Genomic DNA, 25,667 nt, shown 5'->3' with positions numbered 1-25,667 from the left:
TTCCCCACCACTCACGCGAGCGTTGGCGCTGTAGCTCGCCTCGCTGCTGGTGAACCCTGCTCGTTTAAACGAGCCCCAGCGGTCCTCATTACCCTCTCCCAGAGCGCGGCCCCACAGACGCGCGCGCTCGCGCCTGTGCGGCAGCCGTCGCGGCCGCAGCCCATCAGAACCCTCGCACGCACACAGCTGCTGGTGTTGATGAAGCTTTCGCGAGCTTTACGCTGGTTGGAGACACTTTTCTCCGACAACTGTCCTGTGCCTTATCAACCTCATGACTTAAGGGCTTGTTACCACGGTGATGGGGCTAATGATGCTTGGGCCGCCCAAGGGCCGATACAGCAGCACTCCAGAAAACTGGCCTTTATAAACTTGATGCTGGTCCCATAACATCATATTTCCAGTGGTAAAAGCACAAATGAAAAATTCTGAAGTGCACTCAGTCAGTCATTGCAAATCATTTCAGATACTGCTTGTGTGTTTATTTTTTCATACGCAAGCATCATTACAGTATATTCACTATTTCATGCACTTAAGTGCTGCTATTTGAGCTCTCTACACCCTCAACCTCTGGAGCGTTTAATCACTGCTTTAGGTAAGCTCAGCTAAGCGTGCTCTCTCTCCTCCACCCAGCCATTTTCCCAGGGTGCACGTCGCTTCCTGTAATTGCGCCCATGTTTCCTTCACTCGCGACTGTTCCTTCCCCTGCACCTCTGTTCAGACTATGGAATTATGGCCTTATTTAGTGAAGTTTGCTGAGGCTGATTACTTGCATTTTAGGAGTGGGGTTTGTTGGTAGATCCACAATTTACAGTAGTAGGTATGAAAATAATTTAAATAATTTAGGAACTGAGGGATTAATTTACATGTTTAATACAAATTTAAATGATGTACTGTGAATATTTTATCAAATTGTATTTCAGTCCAATGCACAGGGACTTTCAGACTTATGAAAGGAAATGATGATAAGCAATTAAATTATGTTGAAGTGGGAAAATATTGCCAAGTAACAAATAACATGATAATCCAAATGAAAGATGGAAGTCTAATATCACTCCTGTGTGTAACCGCTGGCCACTGTCCAGTGAGGTGTGTAGTACAGTGTGTCTCCTGGAAGATTTTAGAACAAGTTAAGGGAGTAGAATATGTTGTGGGTCGAGCTTTGAGCGGCTGCTGATTAGTAAAAACAGTTGATTTAGAGCTGGAAGGAAGCTGGTGCCGTCATCTAAGGGTGGAGGGAAGGACGAGTGGTTGTTATTGTGGACCAGGATGTCACAAGTGGCTCTAAAATTACTACTACGCAATATGTATGTGTTTAGTTTTACTCCCATCTCCCTTTACCAGCAGCTATTATTTTGAGTTTTTGGTATATTGCAATAGCGTGCGTGCGTGCGTGCGTGCTCTTGAGCATGGCTGTCTGGTACCGAGCGCTCTGTGGAGCATTGGAGTGAAGTGGCAGTGGCTGGGCTGAATGAGGCAATGATTTAGAGCCACCGCGGCCCTCGAATGCTGCTGGATGCGGCGGCGCAGCTCACTGCTGCAGCCCCTGAGGTTTTCTAAAGAAACAATTGACTGAAATGCTTCTCTTGATGCACTCAAACAAAGGTCTGACGGTACACATGTTGCATCACATTCTAGGCTTTTTTTTCCCCGTCCCGACTTGACTTGACACAGAGGAGGTTCAAACGAGGGCGAGTCAGTTAGGAGATGGCTTTAAGGCGGTTTATGTCTGTGTAGATTCACTTTGCCCTGAAGGGATTTGTATCTGTCTGAACTGAAGTCTTTTCTCTTTCCGTGTGCAAAAAAAAAATAAAAAGGAGCTCGGCTCTCACTGTCGCTTAGTTGTGCGTGATGTCTTCAACATGTCATGGACGTTTTGTGACCTTCCACAGTTGAGCTACACACACACACACACACACACACACGCACACACGTCCCTCAGTAAGGAATAGCTGCACAAAGAAAGTCTTCACTCTCCGGAGAGTCAACCAGAAAACCATCATATGGCAAAGTTAATCAATGTGTCTGTTGGCCGGTAGTAATCAAGTGATTAATCACCGTGGCATTCAGCTGACGCAGCGGTTTCTGAGGACTCGCTTATGGATACAGAGAGCGGGGGAATGGAGAGAAGGAATATACAGTAGATGGGCAGTGAACACAGCAGATGACTGGGGATGTGGGAGGAGTCCAAGCTCGTCCTCACAGAAGGAAAATAATACCTACATGACAAGACAGAAAAGCGGAGAGTCCTAATCAATATGGCATTTCAACCCCAGCGAGAGAGAGCGGAGACGCGGCCGCGCTTGTTCTTCCGTGTACCGACCCGTCTCGTGGTCCTCGGCTCAAACCAGCGGCCTGAAAATCAACAGCCGTGTTGAGTCCACTACAGGTAGTGCTCGCACTCTCAGACACACACATCAATCGAGCAAACAGGGGGATGTTGAAATAGCAGCTGGTTGATGCTAGCCAATGCAATGCGGTGGTCTCTCTCTCTCTCTCTCGCTCTCTTTTTTAATATAGTGGTGTGAATTTTCATCACATGATGCAATATGTGGCTACAAAATTGAGCAGCTTGCGTCTCCCGTTTTACCATCATTCATTTGATCATGAAATAAAACATCGGACAGGTTATGCACACAGATGGATGGCAGGTTTTAAATGGCTAATATGGTTTCTTATCTCAGACTGTTGATGTTGTACTAAAGAATACTCAAATGTTGGACCTGTTTAAGTGACAATGATGCACATGTGAATCAATCTGAGCTGAGCTTGACTTCCACTCTACACTTTTTCCCTTGCTTTGTAAAGTTCATTGTTCGAGGTGTAGGAAGTAGGACACAGCGAGGACGCAGGGTTGTGAGGAAGAAAATCTCTCACCTGTCTCTTAAATGTCCACTTTTGTGCCATCATATGGATGATGGGGGGGGCTTTTTAGAAAAAGACAGGAGCGACTCAGAGTTGATGGGGTTAAAGATGACAAGGTCCAGGTCAAGGGGGGGCTGAAAGGGGCCGGGAGCCAGAGAGTCGGGAAAGTGAGAAAAGCAGGATGGCAGCAGAAAGGACCTGATGTGTAGCAAGCAGGTGCAAGAGTGAGCGATAGTGACAGAGGGATGCTTTAGTCGAGGTGACACATTGGTGCCTTGAAGGGACAGGAGTATGATGGCTGGTAGTTTATTCTCATTCTGCTTTCTTTTTAGGAGAATCCACAGAGGAGGAGGGAGGAGAGAGGGGACTGAATACGACTCTGTTCGAGACCGTGAATTGCATATTGGATATTTATTTCCCCGTGAAAAAACATCTTACATAATTTAGGATCCTTTCTCTTCACATGAGCCTTGTTGTTTTCAATAGCTGACAAGGGAAAATGCACAATAGCAAACTTTAAAGGGAGAAAAAACCTGACGTGCTTAATTACAAAGTCATGTATGTAAAGTGTAAGTGGGCATGAGTAAAGGGAAGAACTGTGTAATTCCAAAATTAGCTGGGGGGTTGATTCCATACAGGCGGATTATGCAGCTGACTGAGTTACGGATGGCGCTGACATTACATGGGTTAGGAGCCGTCCTCCCTCTGGGACATGATGAGGATGTGCTTCACCAGAGCGCTGGAGAGGAGAAACGGGAATCCTAGAGAGATAGATGGAATATTATCCCTGGATTAAAGGCAGATCACTGCTTCATCCCCTGATGATGCCTCTCTCATATCAATAATGTGTCTGTTGATGAAATTAATCCCGACAGTGGGAAAATGTAATGACCCCCAGAAACTACAGCTCCAAATCACAAAGCTAAACATATAAAAAAATGTTTTAGAATAAAGAAAACAACTTTTTGAAAATTATTTGTAGTTTATACAATGACTGTGAAACATCTGATCAAACAAATGACAACAAATGCAATATTTTACATTTTTTTCATTATAGGGGGAAAAAAACAAGTGACGCCACAGAAGAAGTGAATTGTGCCTAAATGTTCTGTGGAGGAAGAAGAGCTTTGTGTCATGCCTCTGAAACAGTCCATGCGCACGCCCACGCAGCTCTGGCTTCGGCTCTAATAACCAGGCACATATCTAGGACACAGTCTTATTTTGATGATTCAAGGCCGGATTATTAAGCAAAGTGTTCTCAGCATCATGGGTGTTGAAGCTCCCACAGCAGCCTCGTGGCCACTACGTGTTACGCAGCAAAAAAAGCGCTGGGCTCTGATTACCCCCGCCGACCTCCACGGCTGGAATTAACTCTTTAGCGCAGGGCTCTCTTCATGCTGCACGGCGGCGCTGCTCGCTCGATTAGCCTCGTGGCCTGACTGCTTTCAGCTATTTATCCAGGTGCTCGTTCCGCACAATGCCTTTTTTCTCCGCTCGGACTAAATCGCCGGCCATTGGTCTCATCTTTCGAACCGTTGAGCTCTGGGGCACACGGATGCGTGTCTCTACTGTGTGTGTGTGTGTGTGTGTGTGTGTGTGTGTGTGTGTGTGTGTGGTACTAGCCTCCACATGTGCATGTGATGATGCATCGTTGCTGCTGATCTCCAGCTGTTCAACCTCTACCTGAACCTCTGTCCTCGCTCGACTCCAGTTTCCCTATCAGGCTCACAGTATCAGTGCATTGCGAGCCATCCTTCCTTTTTACCGGCCCATAAAGTTCACACGGGCTCAAGGTTACGATTGCATTTTCACAGAATGCTACTCCTCTGACGGGTAAAGCCTCGGTGTGGAAGTCCTCATTCTTTTACGCGAGAGGGGAGAAAAACACCAAAACAGCGTTCTACTGAGACACAGGCACATTTGTTTGTGTCAGATATTAATCCTCTCTGACGCAGGAGTGAGTTATTGTGAATGAGGGCGTGTGTGATAAATGCATGGCATTACAGTGAATCTTCAACTGTTCCCGGCAGGCGCTGCAGACAGTGGCTTTAGAATATGTAATTTTACCAAGGTAAACATTGAACAAGATGCTCTGCTGTGGTAGAGTTGTAGAAATATTAAAAGGACATCTAAAAACACACTTGATCACAGCCATTATTCTTTTTTCTAAGCATCCTTCATAATTGTTACAGAACTCAACATGCTCCTCTAGTTCTGACCACTTGTATTATTTATTATAAGGCCATAGGCCAGAAAGCTTTCTGCCGTTCATGGGAGCAGAATTCAAATAGGAGGTGATGACGAGGATAAATACATGAACAGTGATGATTGATGCCGTTGTGTAAACACAGGGCTGGTTGTACCGTAGTGCGCTGCAGTGCACCTCAGCATGGATGTCACTAGTCAGCTGGAGGCAGCAGCTGGATGAGCCACGCACAAAGCAGCTGAGGCCTACCAGTAACTCCCAGTGAACCATTTCTCACAGCTCATCCTCTCCGTGCCCGCTTGGCCCGGGTTCGTGCGCCGCCGCCGCCGGTCGCTTGCGTGAGCCTCCGTCCCCGACACGTTTGATTCCTCCGCAGAAGGCGCTGTAAACAGGCAGGAGTGGGGAACGCGTGGGCAGATGTGAGCGAGTAATTCTCAGAGAGCATATGCGAGCGGTACATGTATATGAAAACGGGAAGTCATGATTACGTCCGATCTTGTGAAAGGAATGTACAGTACGGCTGTTTTTGTTTTTATTCAGAAGGACTGAGAGGAAGGAAAAAAAACATACTGTAGCAGTTGCATTATGGAAGTCAGCGGTGCTGGAGTACATGGCCTTGGTAACAACACCAACAGTGAACCCAGGTACTGCACCGGAGCTGCACTAGGCAATTAACGCAGGGGTCGCAGTCAAGGCTGCTCAAGGCGCCGTGGTTCCGGCTAAAAGCGGAGCAGCCTGCGCCGCAGCACCTGTGTGGGAGCGCCCCGCGTGTGCTTTTACCGTACGAGATCCCAGATCGCCCCTTGTCCCGCCGAGCTCGCCCCCTCCCGCTGATGAAAGGTAGTTGACGGCGGAGGTAAGTGCTGCGTGAGTATTTGTACACCCAGGAGGGAAGTTGAGGCCAAGAGCGGGCTCCTTCCTTTCCGCCCCTTCTGCCGAGTGGAGGAGCCGCCCGCGACTCGGTTCATCGTGTTCTGCTGTGATTCGTGAAAAACACCTGCCGCTGCGGCGTCTGGGTTGCGTTGGCCTCCGAGTTAAGTGCCCGCGATAATGCGGCTGGTGCGTAGACCATGTTTGTGTGCACACGAATGCATGGCAGAGGGTCGGCAGATGCAAATTTCCCCATTCCATTTGTAGATTGCACAGAGTATGTTCTTATTAGCGGGATTCACAGGCTGCTTTCATTTTTGATTACCAGAGAGGGGAATCAGTGCCAAGCACGAATAAACATACAGTAAGTCACCAACATTAACTGCTGCGCTTAAACACAAATTACAGATCCTGCACGCGCGCGCACACACACACACACACACACACACACACAGCCAAAAGAACTTCTTCTGTTTTTCTTGTTTTTCTTCCAATACACAGACATCTGAAATGAGCTGAATCATATGACAAAGAACCAGTGTAAGCAATGCATAGTCATTTTTAAAGACAAACAACCGACAAGTGAAGATAATAAAAGCAGAGCCAATAAGAAAGAGGAATCATCACAGCAACACAGAACTTTGCCTCAGATGACACGCGTCTGAGGACATTTACGTCTCCATCCGACACAAGCGCAGTGACTGAGCGTGGATCGTTTATAATATAATTATTTATAATCCTCCCTCCCTCCATCTCGCCGCCCGTGTCCCTTCCGTCCACACATCCTGTCCCGGGCAGCGTCAGCATGACGGTGTTGCCATGGCGATAGCATCCCACTGCAGAGGCGAATGTGAGCAGTAATCGATCTTTCCGTGCGGCTGCACCGCGCACGTATCACCGCTGTCATGTGAAAGCCTCGCAGTGCAGTTCAGCGCAGTGGATGTTTGGAGGGGATATTTTTGGCACATCCGTATCAGAGGGAGAGAAGCAGAAAATGTGGCGGCGACGGAGGGGAGGGGGGAGGTGACGTGCGACAGGGATCGGAGGCTGCGCTGTCAGCGGAGCGCATGCTTTTTTATTATTTTTTTTCCCCTCTTCAGTCCTGAATGTGTACTTAGTCGTACAAGCTTCTTTATGTGCGTCAAAATCCTTCCAGTCATGGACTTAATGAATGTTTCACACACCAGAATGAAGTTGAATTAACATGCTTTTTGTGTCATTCTGGACACAAAAACAATAGAAAACACTGCAGCCTGTCCTTGGTACAATAAGCCCATTGTAGACACGCTGGGGGCACCGTGTTATGGTTGACAAGCTTCCCTGCTTGCTTTGGACTGAAATATCTCAGCTTGTGAGCGCTGTAGATCATACTAAGTCAATGCTTCCTGTTGCGGTGCCATTGAAGGCTCTGAATGCAGTTCCTCCACACTTTGTGGCCATTGTGGCCATTTTTGTTCCACACAAGGTTTAATATGAAATGTGATGTGTCCCGCGTTCTAATGTCTTAAAGTGTAATGTATTTAATTCCTTTTTTTATGTTTACTCAGCTAATTTCTACACATCAGCTTCATCTGTGCTTGTGTTGTTAACATGATGAACTCCAACTGGTGACATGGTGAACATTTCCCCTCCTGCTCCTTCTTGTTTCCAGTACATGACCCAGCATCACTAACTTATCACTGTATGACAGTAAAATACAATACAAATCTGAGCACAACAGATTTATTTATCTTTATTTATTATGTTTCAGAGTGAAGTTGCCAGAGGATTGTGCTCAAATGTATTAAATCGTAGCCATAATTGTCTGCAAGTGATCAGTCTAGACAACTTGTTTGCGTTCATTGTCGTCACATTGATTGCTCTCTGACTGTGGTTGTGTAGGTTGTTTGCCTTGGGTCCGCTGGACCGCGTATCCATCTAAATTCTCATCATGTTATGAAACTGAAAGAAAGACCAAGATGGGAGACAGAGGGTGAGGGGGTGGAGGGCCAAATGATGGACCAAATGACTGTGCGGTGTGGGAGCTGGGAGATTTGAAAATATCTAATAAGAAAAAGAAAAATGGGGGGGAAAAAAGGGCAATTTGAAATCGAGAATGAAAGTGAAATGAAACAAAGCCAATGTGGCAGTTTGGAAGTGGGCCGGGGTGTGTGTGGATGTGGAGGTGTGAAACAACAACAGTCGGCTTGTGGGGCTGAGAAAACGAGATTCAGAATCCATTTGAAGGCACATAAATGACCTTGAGGCCCCCAAAGCCACACAGGCGTCGCCCTTCGCCGTCCACATTCGACTTCCCCCTTCGTATCTGGTGCGGTGAGAGAGCGAGATGGAGTGGCTCCGTCTGCCCAGTAGCTTATAAAAAGTCCATTATGGTGTGCTTCTATCAGTTTGGGCTCTCCCAGATGGACCCTGGAGTAAATGGACAGCACCAGAGAGCTATAAGCTCAGATTTGATATATGGCTGAGAAATAGCTCTGTGTGTGTGTGTGTGTGTGTGTGTGTGTGTGTGTGTGTGTGTGTGTGTGTGTGTGTGTGTGTGTGTGTGTGTGTGTGTGTGTGTGTGTGTGTGTGTGTGTGTGTGTGTGTGCGTGTGTGCGTGCGTGTGTGCGTGTGTGAGAGCATGTGCACTCAGTCACTCAGTTGTGTACTATACATCGGCATGGAGGAGCTGACGGAGAACATGGCACTGTGTTATTATGTATGCCATTTACTTAACACAGCTGTTTTAACATATAAGTGCCACACACACACACACAGTTCTCAGCAGGCTTAAATCCCGGCTCAGTCTGACAAAGGAGCTCATGGCTCTGTCCCAATCCCCTTCCCCTGCCTGCCGCTTTGTACGAGCTCAAACCCGCTTTAGGACGTGACGTTTATGTATCGGCCATATTTACTTCCCATTGTGCAGGCGTGCGGCGCGTGCCACATCAAGGTACGCGCCGGCATTAGTGTCATGGCTCGTGTGCGCCTTCGATGTGCTCCTCTCCCACTTAGTGTGTGTTTAGTGATGCTTGCTTGCACTATGCGAGCTCTCATTAGGAGGTCAAAGGGCCGTGTTCTTCTTTAGAGGAGGAGAGGGGGAGTTCACAAAAGCATCAGACGCTATTAACAGTAAAATATCACATCTCCACCACGGCTCCCGATCAATCACTGGATTATCAGCCCCATTCGTGATTGGGATTGATACTGCCTGCTATAGATGGAAATGGGTGGGCTGGGAGCTTGAGAAACAGCCGAACAGGATGAGACGAAGTGGGGATGAGAGAGGGCCGATCCATTTGATAAAGTGTGTGATGATGTGTCCATTAAAGTGCAGTCTAGAACATTAAACAATATAGAGGGGTTTGTAAAGGTCAGTCCTCTCGAGGGGTTTATCTGTATTGATCTCTGCTTTCGACTGTGCCGAACTCCGCCCCGTGTCCGGCAGAGTTTCCCTGTGCCATTGACCTAATGGAGAGAAACAGTGGCAAACAGAGTCGGACCCTGCTGGTCATTTCTATGACAAATCAGCTCTCATCAGTGGAGAATATACATCCACAACATGAACTGCAGCCCCAAACGATGGCATAATAGTTTATATGATAGTTCAGTGTAGCTCAAGCAGGATTTCTTAAGTTTCGGCCTAATCATTTCTTTCCTTATTCTATAGAACTGAAGAAATCAAATTAGAGTGATTATTACTTTGAGTTTGTCTGAAACCCACCCACATGTACTATATGGCTGCCGTGCCTTCGTCCTGTTGCCAGGCTTCTCCATTAATAATATTCTATAGTTGTGGGGAATGAGACGCTGCAGCGAAGATGAAAGGTGTTTACTGTCCGCCATCTAAAGCACTGCAGCTCTGTTACATCTTTGTTTTTTAAAGAAGGCAGAATCCATGCACACATTACCTTAGACGGCTCACAGACAACATTATTACATTGTTCCTGCGTTAAGTATTGTAGTCCCGCTAAGAACGACGCACACGCTTGGGAATGGGAGGGAGAGTTCAACACCCTACAATATAAAAGAAAATAAAAAAGCAGCAACCACAAAAAAAGTCTCATTTCCTGACAAACTGTTGTTTCTGTGAAAGGCCAAATTAGAGGCTTGATGCGATGGGCGTGTGTGTGTGTGTGTGTGTGTGTGTGTGTGTGTGTGTGTGTGTGTGTGTGTGTGTGTGTGTGTGTGTGTGTGTGTGTGTGTGTGTGTGTGTGTGTGTGTGTGTGTGTGTGTGTGTGTATTTTTCCTTAGGTCAAGTCCTCCAAAGAAGCTAACAGGCACTTTTGTGTGTCATCTAACACACACAGCACTGTACAGTATGTGTTTAATGTATCTCGGTTGTATCACATGTATCAGCTTCTTTGCCTACTGTAAAGGCATCCGCTGCTAAGAATCCCATGGGCTACAAGTACCCAAGTGAAAAATATCTGCTAAATCAAAGACTGTTTCCTCTGCCGAGGGAGTTGATTAAGTCTAGTGTTGCTGAAACTTAAGCCTACAAATCCATTTACACAGAACTGAACAGGCTGCGCTCCATATTGAGATAAAACCAACTTAGATATGTTCCATGATTTCACTGTCTCCATACTTCCTCTCGAGGCAATCCTTCTGTCTCCACAAACGCTTCCCGTTTATACGCGATGTTCCAGTTGAAGTCAGCCCAGAGACGCTCTCACATCCGACTTATTCCCAAGTCAAGACACAACTTACCCCCGACTGACTGAGCCGCGCCGAATCGTAACTTTCTTCTGACATTTCACGTTTTACCTTTATGTTAGTCAGCTTGTCAGAATTGACTGCCACTTGATTTTTTTCGGGGGGAGACTTTAATGTGGACTTGACATTCTGATAAGAGCCGCTGCATGATGTTGGCTCCAAAGTATCAGCGTGTTCTTTAAATATTCTGCTACTTGGAGTGAGCCAAGGAAATGTAGGCGTTTTTTATTTAGCCAGAGTCGTGTTTTGGTTGTGCTCAACAATTTTTCCTTTTTTGACTTTACGATTTTAATTTACAAAATACATGTACATAGCTGTGGATGAAGACATATTTACTATAGCTTTATAGCTATATTAAATATGTCTTCATCCGCATATACTTTCTCATCTCTCCACATTAAAAGTCAATCAGATATTTTGAACTTCACTTTTTCTGTCTTTTTCAGATCCATATGATGATGATCTGAAGGTAAAAACCCAGAGGCCTCGTTCAGCTGACCAGCCAGGTGTGTTTCAGGCACAAACCGGTGAGTAGTGTGTGTGTGTGTGTGTGCATCTATTAAACACACCTCAGCTTGCACACGTGTGATGCTGCACAGGATGCATACACACACATATTCACAGATGCTGCTGTCTGGAGCAGGGAGTCCCTTTTGCCAGGGGAAAGCCCTGGCTCTGTTCTGTCCTCCTCCGCCCCCCCCTCGCGTCGCCGCATTCTTCCTTTTCTCCAGGCATGTGTGATGAGCTTAAGCCCTGACTCACGGTATGTTAATGAAGATGTAATGCGATTAGTGGACATGCAATTAATTAGATTTCCTTCTCTGCCATGTGATGATGCCTCCATCAAAGGACATGGCGCGAACACAAACAGTTTAGAAACAGAGAAATGGAACGGCTGGAGTCGCTTTCAAGGGCGTAGCTCAGTGGGAACAATGAGACAGGCTTCACAGCTGCACAGGAAACTCCAAATCACCTGCAGGCATGTCTGAACACCTAATGTAGTGATGTATGAATACACAGACTTGTAAAAGAGACAGATAGAGGCCGTTGGAACTGAAGCCATCTAAAATTGGCGTCATATTGTACAATACTCTACATATTAATATCCTACAATAAGTAAGCACAAATCAAATTTAAATTTCAAATTTTCAAATTAATTTATTATTTTGAAACTTCTATTAATTATCATTTATTTTGTGTGTGTTTACCACAAATGAATTTAAAAGAATTAAATTGTTAAACAGTGTCCAGGTAGATCAAAGATGATTTATAAACACAGTTAATTAGGGATTGTTTGTCTTGAAAGTTTGTTTTGGTTTTTAACACCAACTTAACCTTACAATAACTAAGATTTCTTAAGAAGCTTAAATCTTGGAACTGCTTTCATAGCCAAGAGGGAGGAGAAGGTCACAAGATGACCAATGCAGCCCCTTTAATGACAGCTTACAACACCAGTAAGTTACGTCTGCTGAGTTTAGAAGAACACAAAAAATCTGCTGTCTTTTGGATTTTCTTGTGACATTGGCACCAGCAGCTGGAAACCAGTAGCATGTCCAAATCACTGGCCTCCACACGCTGCCATACTTTCCCAGTAACATCTGGCCACGTTCCTGATGGGTTGGCAGATGGTGTTCAATCGGATCTCCTTGAAGACCTGAATCAGTGCATCAGTGGCCCTCTGGGCAGCCTGCGGTGCAGCCCCAGCATGTATGGAGATATTCAGATTCAGGTCAAGGGATCTTGAGAGCCAGCCATCGAGGAACTCTTTGGCTACGCGAGCTGGGGGATTTTCCTGCACCCTGGGCCCACTCTCATAATTCCACCGAGAATGTAATCCCGGTATCCCGGTATCACCCGCAGGTCTGTGTAGCCCTTTAAAGTGATGTCCTCCTGGACCATCACTGATCCATCACAAGACTGGTCATGCTTCATGATAGTACAGCCTAAAATTCACCACAGCAGCTCCCGACTCGTTCACACCTGCCACATGTGCCCCGGGTGAGCCCGCTCGCACCCGTGAAGGCAGCTATTCATTCACCAGCATCGAGGAGCGCCATCGCGCCGTAGATCAACACAGTATATCGCCCCTGCTTGTCTCTCAAGCCGGCGGAAGGTCTAGAAATGGGCCCACAGTAGAAGTGCATGCAGCAGTTTAGAGCCACGTCTATTTCTTCCAGGTTTTTCTCCTGACAGTTGTAACGATTACAGTTTGTCTGTTTTATTGTAGTAAGTCACAGTGTGGCGTCGCAGTCATCCCACAGGAAATTTGGATTTCATTTCAGTAAATAATAAGATAATAAAAACACAGAGATGCTAAAAGTCTTCTATAAAACAAACACATTTTCAAGCCTGAGGAAATTGGAAGTGAAAGGATCCCGGTAACATTCCCCGTAATGCCGGTCCCTTTATTGTGTTATTTTGTAGCCTCTGTGTTAGAGGTGCCGTATACCTTAATTACCTTACCGTCTCCTCTCTCCGCGGTTTCCAGGTGACCCTGCAGCGGAGGAGTGGTCGCAGTGGAGCGTGTGCTCGCTCACGTGCGGGCAAGGCTGGCAAGTGAGGACGCGCTCGTGCGTGTCGTCCCCCTACGGGACGCTGTGCAGCGGCGCCCTGCGGGAAACACGGATGTGCAACAACAACGCCTCCTGTCCGGGCGAACCGGGCCTCACGGGCGCAGGTACCGAACCGGGCTCGGCGCCGACGCCCTCCTAGTTTGTGTGCGTGTGACCAAACGGAAAGCTTAGGAGTGAATGGTGGTGATACACAAATGAGCTCAGCCGGAACGTAATCTCCCGTAGCTGCAGTGCAGCGGGGAAAAGCTCCCACAGGCTGTGAACGCCATTCTGTCATTTCACCTCACACTAGTGGCCTGCTGAGAGAGGGAGCGGCAGCGAGAGACGCGACACCTGAGCTCCATGTCAGCAAGTCTATTAGACCTGCCACAGCTCCCAAGTTCACGCGTCCTGCCTGCACTATCTTTAGCTCGTCTCCGCTGGTTCTCTGTTCATTTACCAAAGCCCCCCCCCCCGTCGTGTCCGTATATCAGACTCAGACTCAGAGTACAGTTAGACTTTAGCATCGTCGCTCCGATGAGCATCCCGCATCCAGCAAGATGTGCACAAAGCCATGACGAAGCATCACTGTGGTTGATGGATAAGGTGCTGCAGTGTGTTTTTGGCTGAAGAGCTTTGTTCGTAATTCTGCACATGTTCTTCTTTCATCATTAGAGAAGTTTGATTTTCTTTCAGACGTCCATGGTACTTTTTTTCTGCAATAATCTGACACATTTCTTCTTGCCTGTAACATGAGCTCTGCGTTTTTGGGTTCACTGAAACCACTGCTCTTCGTTTTTGCTGAATCCTTTTAAAGTGCAGTGCACCTATGTCCTGGAGGGCACTGTTGACTCTGTCATGAACCATAGGCGCATTTTTTACTCATAGATGTAGTGAAAGGCAAATATTTAGTGAGGCAGCTTATCTAGTGGGTGAGCGTACGGTACATCATCATCTACTCCAGTTTTGCCTCCCAGCCGTTTAGCCGTGTATTTTCTTTTTTTTTTTTTTGCAAAAGCTTGACCCTCATGAAATCAAGGTTCGTTCAATATAGTTGTTACCAGAATGAACAAGGCCAAGGCGAATGGTCCATGCCAAGGCGCCCCCAAGTCATTGCATTTGGTGGTCTCTCTCAAGGCTTGACACGAAGAAGAAATGTCTCCTGGAAAGAACAAATTGTGGAAAATCTTGTTGTTGCATATTTATCCTGACCAAGAAGTGAATGAGTGCAAATGTAGGTTTGGTTAAACAATCAGTCCACTACAGTCACCCTTCTTATTTTGGTTGTTGCTTACTCCAAAATCAAAGGTTCGTTGAGGATTCCACTCTGAGCAGCAAAGAAGTAAACCTCACCTAGACCAACTAAGAGCAGAATGGGTGCTTGCGTGTCTTTACACAGAGATTATTCAAGCCTCTATTGGCAAAAGGGAAAGAAAACTGAAGAAAAGAGGAAAAAACAAATAGAAAAGGAGCAGGAGGAACATCTTCCTTCCCTGTTGGTACATATGCAAATCTTGTTTTTATGCAAATATGCTGACACGATTTGTATGTCTAAGTGCCTCATTTTCCATTCAGTGTCGATATTAATATCCTCAGCTGCTCCTTTGATGGGATATTGGTTGCAGTGTTATGTTTCATTTATTATTTCACCCCCCCTCCCCCTCCTCTGATGTCTATTGACAGGGGTCTGGGGGGCTCCAGGGGCACTCCAGGGACTGTTCGAATGGTAGTTGCGCTAAATTGAAATTGAAGTAGATTGGGAATGTGGGGGCTAAAGCAAAGAGTCATGATAGTGTTTAATGAGTCTGATGTAAATGACTTTTTTTTATACTTTTTATTGACTCTGACTTTACGTGTTTGATTATGTTGTTTGATTTGTTAACACCTACAGGACTCTCTGGCCCTGGCTCAGTGGGTCAGAAACAACATATAATTTAGAACATTTACTGAAATCACAATTTCATGCCTGCTGCTCAACATCTAAAACCACTCCAGTTTCAATTTAAAAAAAAAATAAAGTGCTGTGTTTCAAACCAGCCCCTCAGACCATGACAGGCAGTCAACTTCCTGAATTCCCTGCGACCAGCCACCTCTACGTGCCCTTACTCACAACCGCAAATATAATATGCACACAAGTCCAAGTACACTGAGAGTGTCCTGAGGTGGGAAGAGTGCAGTCAGCATACTTAATTTAGTAGATGGGCTTGCCAGCGTTTCTGACTTTTTTCTCCCCATTTATTTGTGTTTGTGCATAACTTAGGACTTAGATGTATGGGTGTGTTATGTGTGTGGGTGGATACGTATGTCTCTGGGCACCGATTCGTGCACGCTCGTGTGCATCTGCACGAGTTAGGGAGCGTCAAAGGAAAGTAGTTTAGACAGAAAGCCAATGAAGTAAAATTGGACATTTTTTTCATGTTGTTTTTTTGCTGGTAAATCCTTAAATTAAGGTGATACAGATAATCAATTTTAAGTAATGAGCTGGCGCTTGACAAAGCAAACTAGGCAGTAATTGGTCTGGCAAATGAACTTTTAGGTTTGTGTTTTATATACGTACTATATATATATAAGGCTTTCACGCCTTGGAGGTTTAGGTAGTATTAAGTAGTATCTCTACTTCAGTTCGATTTCACTCCTGCCATAGAGTCGGTGACATTTAAAACAGTGGGTGGGACAAAGACACATTATAAATACACACGTCAGTGTGATACTGCAGGACAACAGTTCACACTACAGTCATGGCAGTGATGGCAAACTGACGTAGACAGTGAACATAACGAATCTTACTAATCCATTCAGCTTTAAATAAGCACAGTGGTCTGTGACCTCAGATTTAATTGCCTGTAATGATGGCTATCCTTGAAATCATTGATTCATGTGTCCTCTCGTGACCTACACATTTTACAGCTACAAATGAGAAATTAGGCTTAAAAGGTTCTTTTTAATTGCATCTATTTAACAGAGAATGAATGCATCTTCATTGAAGATATAGTATAGTACTTCTATGTATATGCGTACGTGAGCATCAGTACAGTACATTCATGTAATGTAATGTTTAGCAGCAGAAACCGAGGCCAGTGCAAATGAGCCTCGCTGCTATTTGCACAAACATGAAAACCAGGACCGGATGTTACTAGACACAGATACAGTATTTCACTTTGTTGTCTGATCACTTTATGAAATCCGCCGATGCTCTTTTTCACCTCCCCCTGTGACTGCAACCCTCACAGCAGTAAGGCCCCTTTTAATGTGCACAGCCGAGCTGAAACACGCCCAGCATGTAGCAGCAGGAGCATAAATATGACTGAATGTTTAATAATTGTTTACCTTGTGATTGATAGTTAGGCTTTGTCACGTATGCACATTTACCCTTCCTTCTGATATCTATATTTTTTTAATGCTTCTTAGTCCCTGGGATGCTTTTAACTTGATTTTACGTATAGGCTAATTGATTGACTTTGCTCAGCCAGACTTCAGTTCACCTGTACTGAGCTTAAAGGATGGAGATTCGAATAGGATGAATAAGTAATGTCGTACAAGCAACCCCGTAGTGCTGCAGTAAATAAAGACAGAGATTCTAAATAACCCAACTCTTTAGTAAGTATTTTAGGATCTCCACTGCTTGTTAATTTAAAGCCGGTGGAGTCTGTTGAAAATGAGATTCCCCGTAAGAAATATCTTAGCAATTTGACTATTATTATGATATATTCAATTGAATGTTTTGGAAAGACATGTTGTTGCGTTTGTGATGAGGAGATATTTGGTCTGACGTACTCCAGTCAGCATTAGCATAAAAATATCAGCTTTGACACGAGTCACGGTAGCTTCAGGGTCACACGTTCCTCAGCACTCTAATAAATTGCAGTTTTAAAGCTTGAGAATATTTAATTTATGTTGTGTAATATTTTGGTATTGTTCTGCATTGTGAGCCATTTGTCAGTACTGTGTGACGAGAGTTGAACACATCTGCTCACCAAGTTCCTAGAAAAGTCGTTTGTCTACAGTGGCTTTAAAAATAAGCTTGTTGTGAAACCTAAAGGTCTCAGTGTGAAAACTTTTTGTATTGATGTTGAAATCAGCATCCAGGGAACAGTTGCGTTATCTGTTAAAGGTGTTAACGACAGGTCAGTGCAGTGTAACGAGCCAAAACACAGACCCAACAATGCGAGAAGGAGCATGAACTGTAGCGCGGACTGAGGATAAGTTTGCTTTCAGCACTTGGTAAAGTTTTACAATTATGCAACAGTATTTACTAACTTTATGACTTGAGTCGACTTAATTTCTTTATTTCTCTATAAGTTGTTAGCAATTTAAAATCCATATGAAGAAAAACTGCATAGGATGAATTTCATAAGCTAATGTTAGCTTTAGCATTTCCGCTAACTTGGCATGTTGACGTGTTGTAAATGCTAAAACGTGTTCTTTAATACCTGCTATGCTTAAATTTGCTTAGTCTACTAATACTCTAATGACTTATGAGCTACAGAAAAGAATGTTTCTTAATTAATAGCTCGCCAATTGTTTGAGATTTTCCCTTAGTCACGACTTAATGACATGTTGCTATCACGTCTTGCTAATTTTAGCACCACGCCACTATTACGCTACGCTATATACTGTATCTGTATGTTTTAATCCCATTCCTTCTTCTCAGCCGTCTACTGCTGCTCCTCTGAGCCCTCCCTCACAGGGTGACTTAATTATTTATCGCCATGATTTATTTAGCTTTGTTCAACACAGGACCAGCAGTCTTCATCCTGCTGTCTCTAACCTTCTCTCCACCCTCTCTCTCTATGCACCTCCCCACATCTGCTCCTATTTTCTCCGTGTCTTTGAGCGTAATCTTGTTTTTCGCAGTAATTTTAACTTCTCTCACTGTATATTGTCTCCTTTCTAACACCCATCCCTCTCCTCTTGACAGTCATTAACCAGTCTTGTCATTCATCTTTTCCTTCTTTGGAATCTTCTGCTGTTTTACAAATCGCATTTTCTCTAATATCTGCCTTTCCATCAGATTCGCTCCCGAATCTCTCTGCGTTGCATCATCTATTGAAGCACTGAGTCATTATATGTGTGAGCGTCTGAGCATACGTGTGATTTTTCTCTCGCGTGGCGCGATTTGCCAGGGCCACTTAGCCGAGACGCGGCTCAGCCGGACGTGCCGACGGAACCCCGCTCTCCCCATTATTATTCCAGCGTGACTGGTTTCAACTCCATCTGTTGCTAAAATAGCATGAGAGGTGTGATGAAAGAGGGAAAAATGAAGAGCAGGGATAATTTTCAATACTTTAATTGGTGTGAAGTGTCTGGAGTTCATTGAGATCCTCTGCTCCGCTGTGTAGAGTAAGTGAAGGCTATGTGAACTTACCACATTCATTTCCTTGCCATGACTCGAGCTGCATGACATCAACCTGACCTGACCATTTTCTTTTATGTAGTGACCTGTGAACGCGGCTCCATTCTCAGTGTTTCTTGTCCATTGTAATTGGGATGTTTTCTGGAGGTCGGAAGTTCACCTATTTCATGTTTTTTAAGGAATGTACTCATACTCATTTAATCTCTCGTGTCTCTTCTCATTCTCTAACCCTCTTGCCTGCGATTGGATGCTTTGACCCGCTCCCTGCCTCTCCCATTCCTCATCCCCATGTTGTTTGTGTGTGTGTGTGTGTGTGTGTGTGTGTGTGTGTGTGTGTGTGTGTGTGTGTGTGTGTGTGTGTGTGTGTGTGTGTGTGTGTGTGTGTGTGTGTGTGTGTGCGTTGTCTCTGTGGGTGTTCGCAGTGCATGGGCTGTGGGAGGAGTGGTCGTCATGGAGTCTGTGCTCCGTGACCTGTGGCCGAGGCTCCAGAACACGAACCAGGAGGTGTGTGAATGGAGACGGTGCCGTGGCATGCGAGCATCCCGAGACTCAGACCAAACTCTGCAACATAGCCGTGTGCCCTGGTTAGTAGCATCCCCATGTACATGTACATGATGCACCAGCCTCACGCTCTAAGCTGTCACTCTTTCTCTTCACAAACTGCTGAATTAACACAAAAATGTGACATTTAGTTCTTCCATTGTTACTGTTCACAGCATCGCAGAGGTTGCATTAATAGTTTGTGACAGCTATTATTTCTTCTAATATTAATTTTGTCGTTTTGATCAACATTCTGACATTTGCTTCACTGAGCTATTAGTAGCTTTGTTTTTTCTTCTCTGCCTGATGTTGTTTTGCTTGTTAAAGAAGATGCAGCATACCTGGAATTCAATTTCCATGTACCAGGTCTGATGCAAAAGAGAAGTTCTGAGTGTAACTCGGAACACTTGACATAACACTTGACACTGGGAACACGGTGAACCGCTTCCTGTTCCTCCTGTGGAGCTGATTTGTCGTGAATGCGGCGTTCTGCGCTCCATGCTTCCTGCCTGCTCATCCCCACTGCTTGAACTCCTGTTTCCTCAACACATTTTTCAGTTTCATTTTCATCTTTGATCAGCAGGGATTCATGGGATTGGATTCATCCCTTCACCAACCCCCCAACCCCCACCCCCACGCTAGGATTGTTGCCTAGCAAAGGCCTGCTGGTTGGACTGTGTGCTTTTTCCACGGTGGGCTTGGGTCAGACTGTTGAAAAGCCTCTTTAGCCATTGTCTCTGAGATTACCTATTAGGCCTATACCTCGTCAAGAGCAGCGGGGACTCGCTAGTGCAGCCCCATCCAATTTCGGTGCTGAGGGTACCTTGACTTTATTCCAGTCTGGTTCAGACTGTCCAACTGAAGCATCTTCATCAGGCTGACACTGAGGAGTTGGACAAATCACTGATTGATATAAAGTCTCTATTGTGCAGACAGGAAGAAAACAGGCTTTAAAATGTCTGTTAAAATGTAAATGGCACTAAGGAGCAGCCGTTGGTGTTTAATGTACACTGCATAATCACACATTGCAAATTGACTGGATTCAATTTAGACTTTTGGATTCTAGTGTCCCTTTAGCAACCCACTTATTTTGAAAGCACTGACATTCAAAAGTCATACTCACTTCAGCACTTTCCTTTGTTTAACGGTTTCTGCATTGGTAGAATATTAATAGTTTCTTCATAGTCTTACAATTAGTACATTAACGCTTGAACAGTCCCCACAAAATAACACTAATTCAAATTCAAAGAGAATGTGATTGCTTTCTGAATATTTTTTGAACTGATTTTACCCCAAGTGAGCCTGAGTACCTGTATAGTATGTAATCACTCACACCCTGAGCAATTATCACAGGGGAAGTGCTTTTTACCTATTAGTGCTCAGGCACAAATCATGTGTCATTTAAATGTGGACTGTGGCTGCACACACACTTTACATTTATGTTTCTGGAGGCTGTGCGGGATAAAGCCCCTTTGTTTCCTCTCTGTCCCTTCCGACTCATAATTCTTTATTGTTTTTTATGTTTTTCAAGGCAAAGGTTTTATAAGTTTAATATTTAAATAAAATGAAACTGTCCCCATCGCCAGACGAAAAAAAAGAGTGTAAAGCTATGTCTCAGAGAGGGAGGAACAGGGAGACGTTGAAATCCAAAGTATGGCCTCCGGGATGTTTTCCACGCTGTTGTGGGAACAGTGATGGAAAGAGAGGGTTTCAGAGAAAGGATTGACTCTTGCTTCAAGGGCCTCAAAGTAATCTGTGAATATGTGTTTTTTTCTCTTCTTCGTCTTCTTATAGTTTATATGTTTGTGTATGTGTGTGTGCGCACGCTGAATCTATCACAACAGATTCAGTGTGCGTGCGCGAGTTCAAAGGCAGCCGTCCTTTGAAATGTGGAATACCAGCGTAGGCCTTTTGGCACAAGTGTCCATGCATAGAGAGAGAAACGCTGATGGATCTTGTCTATATGTGTGCTTGTCTGCATGCACTGATGCTGCAATCGATGAGCTCTGAGGACTGTTTCCTACGCTACAGTATAGAGCACTCTTTATACTAGTACTATTGCAGTATGCTGCACTATATAAATAACTTACTACTGTACTTCTCTTTACATCTGCTGATGTATTGTGGACGGGCGCTAATGCAAACAAATACAGTCATACACACTGTAAGGATTATCAGTACACAGCTAAATCTGGTAAAATGAGTAATTAATGTGATCATATCAAACCCCTTCACCAGTTCATGTCAAGATACAACGTGTGTGTGTGTGTGTGTGTGTGTGTGTGTGTGTGTGTGTGTGTGTGTGTGTGTGTGTGTGTGTGTGTGTGTGTGTGTGTGTGTGTGTGTGTGTGTGTGTGTGTGGGCAGAGAGCCGGATGGAAATTGCATTTAAGTCCCATGACACCTACTTTTGTTTTCTCACAATAGCAGCAGTCGGTTCATAGCCAGGCGGACTGAACGCTGGGGCTGGTGGCGATGTCTTAATTACAGTCAAACTGTTTTTTACCAATCAAACGTCATGTCATGACACTATTGTTTTGTCAAGTCACGTTTTGTAAATACACAGTTATTATTACAGAATGTCTGCACATCTCTACAGTCTCTAGAGTAAACTAATCTGGTGCCATTTGCTGTAAAGGTGTTTGTTTCTACACCTCTAGGTTTGTGTTGCACCTCTGTGATTGATTGTGTGGATGAAATCAAGCGCTCCCACGTTAACCGGCTGATCAGCTTCTATTTTACATGTATTTAAATTAAACTACATAGCGTTAACCTCAAACGGTAACAGCACTGTATGAGTCACACACACACGCACAGCGTGATCGACCACATTCCAAAGCAGAGGTGGCAAAGCCGTACCACATGGGAGAACCAGACAAATGCGTTTACTGCTCCCTACTTCACTTTCTCTGCTACTAAAAGAGCCTTTGTGTTGAATATGTTCTGCCATACATCATTCTGAGCCAAAACAAGAACAGTCCTCACTGTGAAGCGTTGGTAGCTCACCGACTAATAGACAGCGTGTGATACTGTACTTTGGCTGCTTAGGATTAACTTTAAAAATATTTTAAATAAGTAATTAAACCACCAATGAATAGTTCCAACAGCACGGTCACAGTAGAGAGACACATCCATAGTAAAGATGCAGTAAAAAAGCAATAAGGAAACAAAACTTTACACCTAATTAACTTATGGTTTTAGAGACACAACTTTAATTATTTTCCGGCCATTAAATAAATCTCAGAATAAACACTTTCATTTAATACCCTGCCCTAAAAAAACATTAACAGAGGCCTCAATCAGTCACTTTATCAATTATTCCACTAGGCACAAAAGACTTTGGCTCCCGAACTGGCAAACACCAAAGCAAATGACCTTCAAAGTACGGTATAAGCTACAAGACAAGTAAGGCAACCACTGCCTGAACCATTGCTAGCTTTGCAGTAGCTTCAAGCAACATTTTATTATTACTGTTCGCTGTAATGTTGTAATGTTAAACTGTCCCCCGCCTCTTCTGGAAATGATCCTTCTTTCTCCGCCTGTCCAAAAACTTGACTCACCCCGCCTGTCGCTCTTCATTTCCTGCCATGTGTCCAGTGGAGGGCCAGTGGCTGGAGTGGGGCCCGTGGTCGAGATGCAGCGTGACGTGCAACGTGGGAACCGAGCAGCGGCAGAGGCGCTGCAGCGCGTCAGCGCACGGTTGGGCCGAGTGTAAGGGTCCCCACCAGGAGAGCAGGGAGTGCATCAACCCTTCATGCAGTGGTAAGGAGCGGACAGCCAGGTCACCATTATCTAAACTTCCAGAATAAATCTCACCAAACCCTCTTCACGTGTGCACATTTGTAGGTGGAGGCAACTGGGGCAGCTGGAACCACTGGAGTCTGTGCAGTAAGACATGTGACTCTGGATGGCAGCGCCGCTTCAGGATGTGTGAGGGCACCGGCGTGCAGGGCTACCCCTGCGATGGGTCGGGGGAGGAGGTGCGGGCGTGTAACGAGAAGAAGTGCCCTGGTGAGTGCCTTCAGTCTGTGTGTGTGTGTGTGTGTGTGTGTGTGTTAGCTTGTTTGTTCTTATGTAAATATCACTCATATTTGAAAAGTCTGTATAAACACGTTCTGATTTTTTTTTCCTGTGGATCTGCATAATGTGTGCGTGCGTGTGTGTGTGTGTGTGTGTGTGTGTGTGTGTGTGTGTGTGTGTGTGTGTGTGTGTGTGTGTGTGTGTGTGTGTGTGTGTGTGTGTTACCCATGCTTAGCATTTGTCAGGCAGAAAGGAAGTGATTCCCAGTGGTTCGCACCACAGGCAGAGGCTTCCATCACACTCTTCTCATCTGTATCTGTCTCCCTGTCTATTCGTGCACCCATCCATCTACCCCATACGTCTTCATTGATTCTGCATGTTCCTGCCTCGTGGTGCTTCTTCCTCCACCTGTGACTTCCTCTGTTCCTCTCCATATCTTTCCACTTCAACGTTTGTTTTTATCACGCCGATCTCGCCCTCTTTCTCTCGTCGGCTTTGTTTTTTTCTGTTTTCCTCTGCCGGGTAGAGGGTGAGATGTTCAGCGGGCCGCTCCGTGCTATTTGTCAGAGTGTCAGCCACAGCGAGAAACAGTGTGCTTTAATAAGCTTGGCTCTTGACTGAAGCCGTGTGCGTGCGTGGATATGCATGTAGATTTCCTCTGTGCACACGTGACCACGCTTGCATTGAGCTCCGATGGGCTACAAATGATGAGGGTGGCCCCCACCGTGACCGTGTTTGGAGTGGTTCTCAAGCCTTCTTTTACACAAGACAAGTAGCTTGTCTGTTAGCATTGCAGTGAAACATCATATCAAAATTTTCCCCCTTTTGTCTCCCTCTCTCTCTCTCTCTCTCTCTCTCTCTCTCTCCTCTCCCTGTCCCTCTTCATCTCACCGCATCGCCTCTACCAGCACTCATCTGCCCCCTCGGAATATCTTCAGAGCCCAGAGTTTTTTCATCAGGGTTATGAAAGAGAGGGGGGGGGAAACAGATGAATAAAGCGTGTGGGTAAGATGAAGAGGGAATGAGATACTGTACTGAGGCAGTGACACTGACAGAGAGCACTGAGCAGTGTACAAGGGAATAGGATTGGGAGCTGCTGCAGGAGAACATTTTTGAATCTTGTTTTTTTGTGCTTTTCTTTCTCCCTGTTTCTGGCTACGTTTGTCTGTGGGAGTTTGTGTGTGGTGATTTTTTTTTTCTTGTTCCATGCGCCTTCTAGACCACGCTCCATTTCATTTCTATTTGCCTCTCGTTTACTTCCACAGCTCCTCATGAGATATGCAAAGATGAGCACCTCCTCTCCATGGCATGGAAGAGAGCCTCGGCTGGAGAAACTGTCTACAACAAATGTCCAACTAATGCCACTGGTTAGTTACATCATGCGCCTCAAGCCAAGCCAACCCTTTGATTGTGTCCTGATATGAGTGAGACACAAAACGTAGTATCTACAGTGTATCCAGAACAAACTGGAAGAAGTGTTTTGAAATTTTCAGATTCAAGCAGCAGATGCAACAGAGGTTTATAGGTCTTCTTATATTAACTTGGGGTGGAAAACAGAGCTGGATACACTCAGAGAAATAACATTTGAAAATGTTCTAAAAGGTCTAAAAGAGCAGGCACCAAAGTTTGCTAGTCTTATGAATATACAGATCAATGCCTTATGGGAAAGTTATTTTTGAACATTAATAGTTTATGGGTTACTATCGTAGTAACCCAGTGAAAATTCTCTAACTCTAAAAAGGTCTGAAAACACAAGACAGCATAAACTTTCAAGAGTCATTATTTTCACACTTGTAGACGCTTCTTCAGGTTCAACATCGAGCATTTCTTTGACAGCATCACCGCGGCTGGTAAACAAGCTGTGCTCTGTGCATCCATGTCCCCTTTCTGATTTCAGAAGGACGATATTTTCTCACGCTTCTCACAAACTACCAACACTGAAAGTTTTCTTTTTTTTTGTTTGTTATATTGACAGCCCGGCCTCCCGGCTTGACGTGGTCTGAGCTGCTGAATCAATTGACAGATGAAAATTGGTGGAGCGTCAAACAAGAGAGCCAATCATAAATAAGTCTGAATTTTAGAGTGCAGAGACCTGGACACAGTGAAATCTCTTGCTAAGCCACCTTATCCTCACATATGTAAATGAGTCAATTTCTTTACTGAAAAGATGCAAAGGATCATACAGTACACAGTATATATAATCTCCTACAATACTTTGATAAAGAATCATGATTTAAATGCATTAATATCAATACAAGAAAATATTGCTAGTCCTATTGGTTTGACTTTTATAATCAACTGGAACACATACTGTAAAAAACAGCCACTTTTAGCTCAAAGGCAACAGAAAATTCATTCATTCATTATAAAAACAGACAACTTTCACACTCACTTCCTCCAATTATGTCTTTAGCCTGTGGGCGGACGCTGTACTATCCCAGAGAAGCCCCTCACATTTACCCCTTGGGTTCTTCTTCTGTACAACTACAGCACCTTCATAACCTTCACCTTACTGTACATACTGTACTGCAGCATAAAGCATTGATTGTCTCATTAGTACTAAAGAA

The 25,667-nt window shown here is 44.8% G+C and overlaps 1 protein-coding gene across 2 annotated transcripts in view; it reads left to right on the top strand.

Moving 5' to 3' along the window:
- adgrb2 (adhesion G protein-coupled receptor B2) overlaps positions 1 to 25,667 on the top strand; it is a 229,312-nt gene that overhangs the window by 133,260 nt on the left and 70,385 nt on the right. For both annotated transcript variants that reach the window (XM_055513035.1, XM_055513036.1), the window contains 6 exons: positions 11,083 to 11,163; positions 13,125 to 13,313; positions 18,964 to 19,125; positions 22,678 to 22,842; positions 22,927 to 23,091; positions 24,366 to 24,467. In XM_055513035.1, coding sequence (XP_055369010.1) covers positions 11,083 to 11,163; positions 13,125 to 13,313; positions 18,964 to 19,125; positions 22,678 to 22,842; positions 22,927 to 23,091; positions 24,366 to 24,467 — 864 coding nt within the window. The remainder of the gene's footprint in view (positions 1 to 11,082; positions 11,164 to 13,124; positions 13,314 to 18,963; positions 19,126 to 22,677; positions 22,843 to 22,926; positions 23,092 to 24,365; positions 24,468 to 25,667) is intronic.

The sequence above is a fragment of the Betta splendens genome, chromosome 11, assembly GCF_900634795.4.
Source record: "Betta splendens chromosome 11, fBetSpl5.4, whole genome shotgun sequence".
NCBI classification, from domain to species: domain Eukaryota; kingdom Metazoa; phylum Chordata; class Actinopteri; order Anabantiformes; family Osphronemidae; genus Betta; species Betta splendens.
The sequence above is the reverse complement of the archived record's forward strand: the minus strand, read 5'-3'. Positions and strand labels throughout refer to the sequence as shown.